The sequence below is a fragment of the Thunnus maccoyii genome, chromosome 18, assembly GCF_910596095.1.
Source record: "Thunnus maccoyii chromosome 18, fThuMac1.1, whole genome shotgun sequence".
Lineage (NCBI taxonomy): Eukaryota > Metazoa > Chordata > Actinopteri > Scombriformes > Scombridae > Thunnus > Thunnus maccoyii.
Genome location: NC_056550.1, coordinates 18,139,935 through 18,153,227, shown reverse-complemented (window position 1 = coordinate 18,153,227; position 13,293 = coordinate 18,139,935). Strand labels below are relative to the sequence as shown.

The following is a 13,293-nucleotide window of genomic DNA, read 5'->3' as shown; positions in this document are numbered from 1 at the left end:
CGTTTCAGAGGGCAGATGTCATTTTTTCCCATTAGTAACTGAGGGTTAACAGAGTTATTCTAATATTTTAAACTCTTAAAAATGGTTCATTCACAAATATATGTTCTGTATTGCACTTTGAGACTAGTGACATACTTTATTGGTTATCTGTGCATGATAAACAGTGGCCTGCTTCATTTATAGTTGTTTGAAAGTACTACTGCTGTTGCCTTAGGAAGAAAATGGTATCAACACACCATTTATGCTCAACTTCCACCTATTTTTATTTGTGAAGAACAAATTTGTTAGTGTTGCATAGGCTAAAGTTGTGGAATTAAAACCGTGTTATGAATTCACATTAAAATGTAATTTCTGTAGGTTTATTAGATTTAATTTCAGCACCATTCTCTGTTCATATAGCATGGCACAGTCATGGTTTTAATACCTCTCCTCATGTGGGGGAAGTAGCCTATTAGATGTAACAAGGTTATATTTATTGGGATTTACAGGAGCCTTGTGTTTATCTTGTTATCTACATTACATCTACAGACTTGTGAAAAAAATATGTAAAAGTTGTAATGTAAACTATGGAAATCCAAACTTTAGCTTTCATCGGGGGGCCAAATATTTTTTCTGGAGGGCCTCCATCTGTATGTCAATGGGTTTCTCTTGATCCATGTTTGTGGTTATTGTTGTTCTTTTTCTATCACCCCTCTGGATAAAAAATGTTAACATTATCATTTTGACCAAAGTGTAAATATTTTGTTAGTGTCCAAGAGCAACAGGATATTAGCTGATGATATGCTGTCAAAGCTCATGGTTGTTGAATGCCTACGAAATTGTTTTACCTTTGTGATAAGATGTTCCAGTTTTAATTTCCAGTGCAATAATACCTATTTTTCACAGATAACACAGGGAAAAAAAACCTCATTAGATTCTGTGGCAGCCACCCAATGGAGCTGCATGATTCATAGTTTTGCTTCGTAGGCCAAATTACCTTTTTTAATGCATGTGCACCAGTCCAGTCTATAGGCAGTTTAACAATCTAAGAAAAAAACCCTTCCTTGAGTTTAACTTTAATGTTTTATAAGTTGTAAAACAGTATGACACCAAGGAATTCATTTATATACTTAAGAGACTCAATCGAATGAGCTGTAATAACATGTTTCTGTAAAGAGGTGGCCTTTAGTGGTTGGGGAATCCAATCCTCTGGTTCTGATCCCCCTGGATCAAGTTAAGAGCAAGTGCTGACCTACAAGTTCAAAGGGGCACCTTTGGCCCTGATCCTCTTTGTTAACGTTATTTGGATTTCTGATATCTAGCTGAAGATTGCGCTAATGCCTTGGCCTCCAGAAATCTAGAGCTTGTGCTCAACAGCTTTGATCCCCTTCATGGCATTTCCCAACTGCTGGCTTTTTGTGTTATATATATATATATATATATATATATATATATATATATATGGCAATATGACAGTTTTATCTGACAAAAGCACAATTGAGTACAACTCATTTTATACCTCAGTATCCAAAGGATCCCTTCTTCCCTCAGACCCCTACTACTAGTGAAATCATGAATCTTACCAAACGTAGCTTACACACTTACCCGAGCTTTTCAGCAAACCATACACACCTATGACAATACCTTATTTTCTCATTTCTTGTGTTTATCGTTTAAGTTTCTGGGTTTACCTTTTACGCATCCCCTCGCTCATGATCTCCAACGTAACAGCTTTATAAAAGAGAGGCAATGGAAATTGCATAGTTTATAGTAAGGGAAAAAATGCCCCTGATAAATAAATACATTTTTACAATTGCCTCTTAGAAATACAGGTTTCAGGGGATCCAATCAAATGAATTACTGTATAACCTTTGAGCGATGAGAAAATTACCAAGTACTACATTTTTGTTTCTATGTCAGCCTCTGTAAGTACAAAATGGTGGTCCCAACTTGATGAGAGGCTGGAGACAATTTCTCTGGAAATTTATGTGACTTAACAGGTTCTTGTATATTCTTGACTGGATGTATTTTATGGTTCTAATCACCATGAATATTTGCTTTACTCTTTTTAAACTCTAGGTTGTGTTCAACAGCTTACTATGAGTCTAGTGACAACCTGGGAGTTAAATCACTGAGAGGAAGACAGAATTTACATTTTAGTTTGTAAAGGCCCTTTAACAGCTCCATAGTTCTTAAATACTCAGTACACTAGTTGATTTTTCCTTTTATTCATACTTACCCCGAAATGAGTGTAAATCACTTGGGACCAATAATGACGTGGGAAATGCAATTTGTTTAAGCTGCTCTGGTTTGTTCAACAAATGTTTATGTAAGCTCATATCAGATATAATAAGCAATCAGTTATCTATGGATGACCTCTTAAGATCAACATGTTCGGTAGTGAAGATCAACTGATAAGTAAATATAAAATTGATAAGCATCATTTTCTTTTCCAAATGATGCTTAATGATTATGTGATTATATGTTGTTTTAACATTTTGTGTTTTGTATTAATGGCTTGCGTTGTAAATGTCCTACTTTGCATACCTCCTGCCTCTTTCCATTTAGTATTTTATCCTCTGTTCAGCTGATTTATGTTTTGCCTGCTTTATACTGCTCTGATTTTACGTTTGTTTTATTGTTGTTTCAATGGTTAATCTGGCCAGTGTGCACTGTCCCTGTAAAAATAAATGAAATGAGATGGCATGTTTCATTTTGACCTGTGTCGTGCACCCGATGAGATGAAAGGTTTCATTCAATACATTTCTTCTACATTTTACCTCATCATTCCTTACTTACCTACTTCTGTAAACATGATAATTCATGACCAGCTGGACATGCTCAGCCTTTCCAAGTGCAGACACATCAGTACTTGTAAGTTGACAAAACACTTGACAGACTTCATAATTTTTATCTGTAAGTCTTTTTATAAGTCTGTTAGAGATGTTTTTTTTTTCACTTTTTACAAAATCAAGGAGAGGAATCAAAAAAACCAAAAACACTTTGCAATTCTCTTGGAGAATGCCCCTTTTGTGTGCCTGTATGTTTCACTCTGGCTGGCACACAGTCTTGCACTCCACTCAATACTGCTGTCTTCATGGCCTTGTGTAGCAGCACTGTGGGGGGTGGGGGGGAGGTAAAAAAAAAAAAAGGTATAGGGATGTAGAAAAAAGGAAGAACTTATGAAGATAACAGAAAGAGAATTGAAACACAGAGCTGATGAAAATACAGAAACAGAGATGAGTAGGAAGGGGCAGAGTAAGATGAGGGAAGGGATACACGGAGTGTACAGTACTGCACGCCATGACTGCCTCAGCTGTCTTGTGCTTGTCACAACAGCTTTAATTCTCTTCTTCCTCCAAAGTCTTCTCTCCCTTTACAGTTTGGTTGATAAGGGATGCAGTCGCTGTTGGCACTGAGTTCAAGAAGGCAGCCGAAGAGTTCCTTTGCCCAGCAGGAACTGCAAGACACGGTCCACCAGCAGAGCAACGACAAAGTCCACCACCAGAACCTGGGCAATGATTAGTTTGAACTGCAAGGAAGTAAATAGGAAGCAGGTTACCTCATTGAGTACATCATTGTTTCAAGGCTATAGCAACAAAAAAATATATCATAAAATAAGTTGAAAGACTCAGTATGTCAGTTCACCTCAGTTGGAATATCTACAAGGGCAAACTGTTCGTTGAATTCTGGTGAGGAACCAGTAAGAAGTCCCACAATCGCTAAACCAGACAGAGCGATACTCCACAGAAGTGGTCGATTCTCGCTGAGAGACTCCATGAAGGGATGACCCTATTCAACACAACAAGAAATGCAGTAAGTATATGAAATGTAAGAATAATATATATATATATATATATATATATATATATATACACACTTTGTCAATGCTCAACTAGCCTATAAATTGCTGATCATAAAAAAAGAAATGCAGAGAGTCTATGCAGAAACAACAAATAATAACAGCCTTAAGAACAAGTACCTTGTAGTTAATGGCAAAGGTGGCCATCTGCATGGCCATGGACATTATATACACGGTGCTGTTGATTAGGCTGGGTTCAAACTCTTTGTATAGGTCTACAAACCGATCCTCTCTGCAACAGAGAAAAGAAAAAAATGTGATGTTTTACTTTGTAAAAACAGAGCTGCTGTTCACTCTTGTTTTGTCCCTTCCTGTCTCTTACCTGGGAGGACTTCTGCTCTGCGCCTCTCTGTAAAGGTACACCAGACTACAGAAGTGAACAGTAAACTGCAGCAGTACAGTCAACACCGTATAAAGATTGAAGATGTTTGGTAACGGCCGCTCCCGAGACAACGTTTTCAGTGGCTGCATAAACAGGAGAAAAAATATATATTAATTTGATTGCTATCATAAACGATAGACATGTGTCAGTAAAGATTAACTTGATTCAATCACAAACATGTACATCCTTTAATCCTGTATATCCTGTACATCCTTATATAAATTCTCACCTTTGACCTAGAGATGAAGAGGAAGCATCCAGCCAACAGCAGGCCCTGCAGGGTTGCTTGGAAATCACTGAACTTGACCCCCTCGAGGTAGAGTACAGACTGGCTGTAGGCCAGCACCAGGGCATTTAGAGCAAGGATCTTAAACATCTGTAGTGTTGTCACCAGAGTACAGCGGCCTTGCTTTATTACATGGCAGACTAGGGAAAAAGATTAAGTGACAAGTTTCAGATGTTGGGAGCAGTTTTATGTTTGGATCTTTGCCAACTGTGTCAAGGGCTGAAATTACAAGCGTGTAATTTACTCACTGCACTGTATGGAGGAGAGTTTGGAGGTGAAGGGGGCAGCGATGGAGGCATCACCCAGTTTTACTATTTGTACCTGATCCTCTTCAAGTTCCCGTAAGACTTGACTGATCCTCTCCTGTTAAAGAACACACACATGTTTAGACCAGTGCATTGTTACTTTATAACCTATAACCTATCATTTGGGCTGCAGGCTAACATGCTGCATTCAGACGTCCTATGAACATAAATGGAGTATCAGCTGGGTGAAGAGAAGACAGACTTTAAGTTCCTGGTAACTATTCCACCAAGAATCAGAAAGGAGGCACTTGTACTTTTTAGTAAATTACAAATACACACACCTTTTGTGCTGCAAGCTGCTCTTCTCTCTGGGCCATCACCCTCTGTCTGGCTGCCCTGGAGCTCAATTTGCCTCCTGAACTGACAGGTGGTGAAGGTCTGGTTTCTGTTGTGGGGGCCTCCTTCTCTCTCCCCCGTTTCTTTCTTTCAGGCATGCGTTCAGGAGCATTGGCTAACAGAGCGACACCTGAGGAAAAACAAAACTGTCATGCCTAAGTCATACAGTATATTGAGACATACAATTCAGTCATGTGACTGGCAAAGCTTACCTATGTGGGCATGCTTGAGAGCTCCAACATCATTTGTACCGTCACCACACATCAGCGTCACATAACCCAACCCCTTAAGACTGGTGATCACAAATTCCTGAAACACAACAGACCAACAGCTTAATAATTCTTCCAAAACACTGTTTAAGTTCACCCTCAAGTACCTTTTTTATATACCATCAATACTAAAAATAGTGATTCCCTACATTTCCCAGAATGCCTCTGAACAACCCAAATGATATATACTTGAGTTTGTTCCACTTAGAAAAAATGAGTAATGTCCCTTACTTAAATAAATCATATCTTTTTGGTTGCAATTGTATTATAGCCTGCTTCCTATTAATTCTACTTCCTCTGTGATGGATCTCACTGTATTATTGGTGAACTTTGCTACAAAATCCAAATAACCAATACAGCATTTTCTGCAATATAAGTCCATTATACCTATACATATTGCACACCGAATGGGACCCCGAAATGCAAGGTCTGTTTCTAAAAGTTAATATTTTTTAGCCGTGTATAAAAGTGAGATTTTTCTTAAAGAGAAACAGAAACAGAACATGATTTTCAAGAGACTTCCACCTGCTGCTTTAGGACCTACCTTCTGCTTTGGACTGACACGGGCAAACACTCTTATGTGAGGCAAGAGGGTGTGGAGTAGCCGGGGGTCACAGCACAGTCTGGCCAGCCCCTCCCCTGTTACACACAGGTCAAACTGATGCACGAATGAGGAAACAGAAGGAGGGGGCAGTGGTACATGCACAGTACCATCAATGGACTCCCATTGCCATTTACCTGGGAAAAAAACAAAAACAACATCAGTCGTACATAATTTTGTGTATGTCCTTGATCAAAATACCTGCCACAAATGAATCGCTACAAAAGTCCTTGTGCTGTTTAGCTACTTTTTAAATACTGACATTGTTCTCTCAAGTAATAAATGTGATTCTGTAAATTGATGACTTACCCTGATTGGGGCCTTGCTGCAATATAAGTGTGTGTTCTTTCTGGATGAAGTGGAGCTCTCTCGCTACATGGCACGCTGTTAGGGGGTTGTCGCCTGTGATCATAACCACCTGACAGCAGAGGAAGAGGAATCATCCATCTTAAAAATCAAGCAGTTTCAGTTTGTGTGCACACATGTGTGTTAGCAGCTTATTTACATGATGAGATGCTTCCTGGATCTCTCTGATGACAGCCTTGCTGTCACTCTTGAGGGGGCAGGACACAACCATGAACCCGACGAAAGTCAAGTCGCATTCCAGAGAATTGCGACTCATCTCCCGGACCTATGTGACACAAAAAGATCCAGCTCAGTTTCAAACAAAATCTGCTCTCGTCAGACTGAACTATTCCGACCGATCAGACAATCTCTGACAGTTTTGAGTAAGATAAAGTAAGAACCTGTTGATGACTGAGGTGTCCCATCTCTTTGTAACCCAACGCAAGCACTCTAGCACCTTCTCGTGACATTTCCTTGTGGACTTCGTCATAATTCTCTGGACACTCTGCAAACTACAACCACAGCCACGTTAGAACAAAAGTATGAACACTTAATTAGGCTAAACCATGGCTGAGTATGTATTAAGGATGGTATACATATGTACCATTCCTCGGAGTGTCTCTGGGGCTCCTTTGACAGTTGAGATGTAGCAGAGTTCGGTGGATCCCAGTTTCTCGTAGGAGGCCAGGACTGACATCCTCTTCAGAGCGCTTGCAAAGTGGAAACGCTGGTGGATCTTAAGTCCCTGGGTTTTGATGCCACGTGGAAATACCTTTTCATCTGATCAAAGAGACAAGAGTCAGTGAGGCAAAGACAATTATGCCTTGTGCCATTAAGAGAAAATGTATCCAGATGGATAATTGTCTTGTTCTTTTTTTTCTTTTTTTTTTTAAAGTGAGGCCACTAACATGTTGTTTACTGTTTAACATTTACAGTTATAATGAGGAAACATTTCCCTGTGTTTGAAGACAAGCATTACTTTACTTTACTGGTTGGATTGCACCAAAAAGCTAAACAGATTTGGTGCAACAGGAAGACTGTGCTGCAACTCAGAAATACATGCAAATTCAAGAGGGACACATGACTGTATGCAGCCCAACACAAAAAAGTGGCATGTTCTTTCACACACACCTGCCACTGACCTGAACTTTACATTTAGTGGAGGTAATTTCCTTGTACCTTTAGTGAGGGTCCAGTCAGCAGCGGTCAGCATGGCCTTCTCCAGTGGATCTCCGACCAGCTGTCCGTCATCCAGAGTGACTAGTGAGTGACACGTGGCCACCACCCGATGTGTCTCGACTGGGATCTCAGATACAGGCATCACCTCCTTTCCTTCTCTGTCATAAATGCAAATGTCAGACATTGACATTCTCCACATAAAGTGTATGAAAATGATAACTAACCGTAGCACAGAGTGTTTGAACAGCTTGTTTGAACGTCACAAATTAGGTTGTATTGCTAAACACTAAGAACGGTGGGCAGTGTTTACCTGAGGCCTGCTACTCCTCGTACCACCAGACTGTCACTAGTCAGTGTTCCGGTTTTGTCAAAACAGCAGACCTCCACTTTCCCTGCAAATGGTATCCTGAAGGGCTCTGTACAGAATACATCTGAACAAGAGGAGAAAAAGAAGACTCAAATGAAACACTGCTGTTGCAAGCTCTGTATTACAGGCTGCTTCATGCAGCTCTTTACACAAATGCAAAACAGGAAGATATAGAGACTTACAAAGTTTGGCCAGAGCGATAAGAGATGTGTTAACTGCCAGAGAAAGCTCTATTGGGAGTTCTGGTGGAACCACTGAGGTGAGGATTAGGGTACACTCCAGAAACAGCTTGTAGCGGTTCCTGCTGACATCTTTGGTTCCTGAGGGAGTAAGAGGAAGAAGAAAGAACAAAGATAGTGCTAATGAGACATTACTTATGCCCTCACCTCTAGCTACTAGCTGTCACTTTGACTATAATTATGTCTGTGTTAAATAAATATTACATCAGAATGAGTCCATCCTGTCCCCCCTTACCTTCTACCCACACATAGACAGCTGCAGCGATGGCAAACACAAGGAGGAAGAGAATGAAGATGAAAGTCTCCAGGTTGTTTGCTGTCACTCTCTTCACACCAAAGAGGATGGTCCGTAACAGTTTACCCTAGAAGCAAGTTTGTATAAACAGTAAGTAGACATTCACAGCTCACTCAACATTTCCTTCAATGACGTGTTGTCTGATTCAAATATAGATATATAGCTAAATATAAAATAAAGACACACTGAAGTAGTCTCTCACCTGAGAGGTGTAGAATCCGGTTCTCAGTACATAGGCCACACAACCGTTGTCTACAGCTGAACATAACATAAAAGAGAAGATTAATGAGCTTGCACCTCGTTTTGAAAAGATGGGTGAGAGACACACTATTGAATTACTGATTCACCGGCTAAAATATGTTGTTGTTCACAGATAAATTAAAAGAGGAATATTCACTTACGTTTGAGTCCAGCACTGGCCTTTAAAGGGGGGCTATGTTGGACCACTTTCGTCCCCCCGGAGATAATGTGGAGTCGAGAATCTGTCTGAAGATCCAGGATCCTCTCTGGGTCCAAGTCCTCCACTGGCTCCTGCACACCCAATAATGTCAGCAGTTATTACGATACCTCACAATAAGCCCATGCCATTTAGAAAAAACTGACGTTTACACTCAAAAGTCATTGTCCTCAGCACTGTATAGTGTTATCATATATGCAAGTTTGCCTCTAACCTTCATCTGAGGGACAGACTCTCCGGTCAGCATGGCCTCATCCACAATGCATCGGCCCCTGAGAAGTAGCACATCACAGGGTACCAAGTTGTCCTGAGGTGAACGTCCTGTGAAGCAGAGGATACACATGTGAAACACTCGCAGAGTCAGAGTGTGTTGAGAGAAGTAATAAAATGGTGACAGGACACTCACCTATTGAGACGAGGTCACCGGGGACGAGATCGTCACTTGATATAGGTCTCCACTTGCGGTTACGGTACACCTGCCAGAAAATACACAAAATTTACTTGGAATACTTTAAAAGACATAGAAATATACTGCAGACAGAGTTTTGTGCTACAAAATAAAATGTTTGTTCATCATTTTTATATACTAAACCCCAAATTTGATGAAGCTTACCTGAATCATGTAGGGCTTGTTCCCCATGCGGCGGATCTCAGACATATTCCTCATTTGCTGCTGGACTAGGGAGGCCTCGAACGCCACCAGCATGAACAGTGTGAAAACACTGTAGTACCAGTACTCATCCAAACACCACAGCCCAACACAGAACACCTGTTGAATGGCAGAGGATAGATGACTTCACCTGGGTAGGTCAACAATTTTAAAGGCATACTATACAGGATTTTCCTAAAAAATGTATAGACTAATACAAAGGTAATCCCTCTCAATCATCACTTATGACCCACTAGAATTGTGTAGCGGTGTATTTATCTGCAGCGACCCTGCCTTCTTCCTGTATTTTCTTATTATTTTACCGTGTTCGGGACGTTTCTGTGCGTCAACCTTTGCACGGTGGTTGTGTAGCCCCCAGTCAATAACAGTGCGCTGGGTGTGAGGTTGGGACTTATAGCGTAGTGACCAGGTTACATCGCTGTCTCTGTCTCTCTCCTCTGCTCCGCTCTGCGTCTCTGTCTCTGTGTCGAAGAGCTGCAGGTCTGTGTGTCTGTTTGACCGAGGGCTGGGCTGAGCTACACACACGCAGAGCAGAGAGGCCACAGCGGACAGGATAAAGTTCTGCATTCACACACAATGTGGCACCTTCCTGCAGGGTTGTGCAGAGGTATGGGTGTGTTTATTTATGCTTTAGAACGTAACTGCCATGAAACAATCAGAAAATAATTATTTATTTATCTGATTCACGACTTTGTTCCTGCCAGCACTGCTCGCTCTCTTCATTCACTCTCTAGCTCACTCGACCACCGCTGCTCTCTCACTCTCCTGCTTGCTGAGCCAGGGAGAAGGGGCCAAGTTTGAATGCTGTGTGTTTACAAACACCAACTGACAAATCCTGCATAGTATAACTTTACAGTCAAATTTTACAATAAAACCTGTGGAATTATACAGAAACGCACAGACACATACCTGGAAAACAAAAAAGGGAGCTGTGGCCCTCTCTTTAAATAACTCTAGGAAATCTGGCACCACCATCTCAGCACGGTTGGTGCCATAGCGCTTTTCTGCCACTCTGAGTTCCGCCTCCTCCTGGTAGCCACGCCAGGACTGAAAGTAGCCCATTGCGTGGTTGATGGGAAATGCTATTGGAAGGAAACATTTCTTCTCTTTGTGGTCAAAGATGTAGCGAATCTTTTGAAACTCAAAAGATAGAGTCCCCTCTCCGTTCTCATCCTGTTGGTCGGTAGAAGAGAAAGAGAGAACACATTTTCAGGCTTCATTTAAGGAAGGTATATTAATATTTTCTAAGATGTCCCTCTGAACACAAGAGAAAGAGTTAGCCTAATATTGTCAATCTAAACACAAGATTTACTACGACAATCTTGCAAAAACAAACTAAAACCAAATTTTACCTTAATGATTTACTCTAAAAAACATGAGAAAAGTATCAAAATGATATTTTTCTTAGACAACATGTCCAATCACAAATGAGAATAGTAAATAATGACAGTTATACAGTTTACAGCCTACACTGAATGAATTAATATACAGTCACATGAGTGACTGGATTTTAAACAACTGGTAAGATCGAATAACTTGTGTGTCAAAACCTTATCTCTGCAGAAAGAGAATGAGACATCTTGAATGTTCCCAATGGAGACAACTTGGAGTAAAAATATGAACTCACCTGGTCCCTTTGTAGTGCCACAAGCTCAGCAGAACCGTTATTAGGGGTGGGTATAACCTTTGCCAGCGTAGCCTTGTTGGGGTTGGGTTCCTGTGTATACAAATCAACAGGTGACAAATTCACACACTGTGGCAGGTCACTTATTTTTGATATAGTTGTGCACCTCTGCAACTTAGTTCCTCTCATATCAGACATGCCCTGACCTACAGTTGCTTGATTAATATGAAAATCAGGCACATTCATAAAGTTTTCATTTGACTGCTTTATTTTTCAGTAGCATCTATACTCTCTTGTATAACTGCTTACAGAGGGAATACACAGAAAGCAACATGTTTATTACTATTCATGATCAGGTATTATCTTAAATATTGTGTCATGAAGAACAAATTTCCCCGTTAAATTGACAGCACAAAGGCGCTACTACTAGAAAGGTTTCTCCCAAAATTATTTTATGGAATAATGCTGAATGCTAGTTGAAAATAAGAGTTTCAGTTTAATTAACCAGTATCATGCTTGACAGGTGATTTTTTCACACAAGATATATCCTTATATATCTATCAGCAATCTGACTTCAGGCTTGCATGACACTATTTTCTTTCTTTATCATCCTCCACTATTGAAACTTCAAGTAAGCTTGATGAGATGAGAGTGTCATGTCATAGCAATTTTCAAATGTCGATAAGTGTGTTTTAAATAAATGTATCCTGGATATTATGTCCACAAGTCCCACATGATCTTTACACATCTGTGATCTTTGATCTAACATGGTGTGTTACATTAACGCAACTTGTATTATTATTATTATCAATAATAATAGCACACTGATCAACATTTTGTACGTTTCATCTCATCCTCTTCGATGTAAAATTTAAACCTGTAGCAGATCTTCTCACTTAGAATATATGCAACATATTTTTTATTGTAAATTTCTTTCTTTTTATATTATTTAGGACTACCTTTATTTTGTGTTTATTTTTGACTGTTATGCACCACAACACCAAGGCAAATTCCTTGTGTGTGCAAACCTACTCGACAATAAACCTGATTCTGATACATTTTCTGAACTAAAACGAAAATAAAAATGTGGTAATGAAAACTGAAAGTGTCCTTTAATTAATGAAGTGTCATTGCTGATTCAGACGTGCAGTGAGAGCTCGGTCGGTTCAGCTACACAGACATTCCTCAATAAAATTAACCGGGGGTCAGAACACACACACACACCTGCCCTTCTGTAGTGCCTTTGAGCAAGACACTGATCCTTGGATTCACGCTGACCCTGGCCTTTGACCTCTACGTACAAGGGTTTGGGACCAAACAGTGGGTCACTCACATACATCAGTAGACTTTAGTTGTGTTATTGTTGTTATTACTCATGTTTACCTTGGAACAAGTGAGCCAACAGTGCGCGTGGACGGACCAATAACCGGAGAGCGCCGTGAGGACGTGCGCGATCCCGATAGCGGCTAGCGCCAGGAGGCCTGCCTCCGGGTACTCCGAGGCACCGTACACTCCTAACCACACGTACAGCCAGCCTGGGTAGAGAACTGCCAGAAACGGGAGGACGGTGCCGTGCAGCAGCCGAGGCCTGCGCCTGTACAGCGTCACCGAGCTCACCAGCTCGTCGCCGGTGCCGCTGTCATGCTGGCTGTGGTTCACAGAGGGGGCCATTTGCGTCTCATCCGGTCCATACATCCCGTCTGCAGCCATAGCCCCCTCTTTCTTTGTGTCGTTCATCGTACCTTGCTAACCCCTCTGCCCCCCTCTATCACCCACCACCACCCCGTCGTGCTATAGCCGGTAAAAATACGATTCAACACACGGAGCGGTTCTCGGTCCAGCCTTCACAGCCCGTTTACTGAATCGTCCGTTCTCTGACCGTGGCTTCCGCATACGTAAACACGTAAAGACACGTAATGTTCTCTCAGTACAGCACGTCTTAACTGGGAAAATATATCATATCTTCCCACATACTTTAATTGTTTCTTTTTGGTTAAACTTCACATGGCTCGTGTATAAGGAGGTTTCATTAACCAAATATAAACTGTATTTGTTCTTCAATTCTGTAATTATGCAATTAAGTGGCTATCCCTTTAA

The 13,293-nt window shown here is 40.8% G+C and overlaps 1 protein-coding gene across 2 annotated transcripts; it reads right to left on the bottom strand.

Annotated features, from left to right (window-relative positions):
- Positions 1-2,875: 2,875 nt before the first annotated feature.
- atp13a1 (ATPase 13A1) lies at positions 2,876-13,072 on the bottom strand. Of its 2 annotated transcripts, XM_042392262.1 has the most exons (25): positions 12,580-13,072; positions 11,200-11,289; positions 10,482-10,745; positions 9,516-9,671; positions 9,309-9,378; positions 9,117-9,223; positions 8,847-8,976; positions 8,648-8,703; positions 8,386-8,512; positions 8,094-8,231; positions 7,855-7,975; positions 7,545-7,702; positions 6,970-7,145; positions 6,767-6,877; positions 6,526-6,651; positions 6,330-6,438; positions 5,964-6,157; positions 5,363-5,459; positions 5,096-5,280; positions 4,758-4,872; positions 4,453-4,649; positions 4,164-4,306; positions 3,962-4,073; positions 3,628-3,771; positions 2,876-3,511 (listed from the first exon to the last, which is right to left on the bottom strand). In XM_042392262.1, the coding sequence occupies exons 1-25, from the start codon at positions 12,931-12,933 to the stop codon at positions 3,401-3,403; spliced, it is 3,591 nt and encodes a 1,196-aa protein (XP_042248196.1). In that variant the 5' UTR covers positions 12,934-13,072; the 3' UTR covers positions 2,876-3,400. The 2 variants fall into 2 exon arrangements, with proteins under 2 accessions (XP_042248196.1, XP_042248197.1); XM_042392263.1 differs by lacking the exons at positions 10,482-10,745; positions 11,200-11,289; positions 12,580-13,072 and adding an exon at positions 9,875-10,049 and having other exon boundaries at positions 2,877-3,511.
- Between the last annotated feature and the right edge of the window lie 221 nt (positions 13,073-13,293).

What these genes read in the sequence shown, in the direction of transcription:
- atp13a1 (XM_042392262.1), bottom strand. Translation starts at nt 12,933, where the DNA reads ATGAACGACACAAAGAAAGAGGGGGCTATGGCTGCAGACGGGATGTAT. An exon ending in CGAGGAGTAGCAGGCCTCAG is followed by an intron (nt 7,703 to 7,854) that starts GTAAACACTGCC and finishes CATTTATGACAG; the next exon opens with AGAAGGAAAGGAGGTGATGC. An exon ending in CAGAGACACTCCGAGGAATG is followed by an intron (nt 6,878 to 6,969) that starts GTACATATGTAT and finishes CTGTGGTTGTAG; the next exon opens with TTTGCAGAGTGTCCAGAGAA.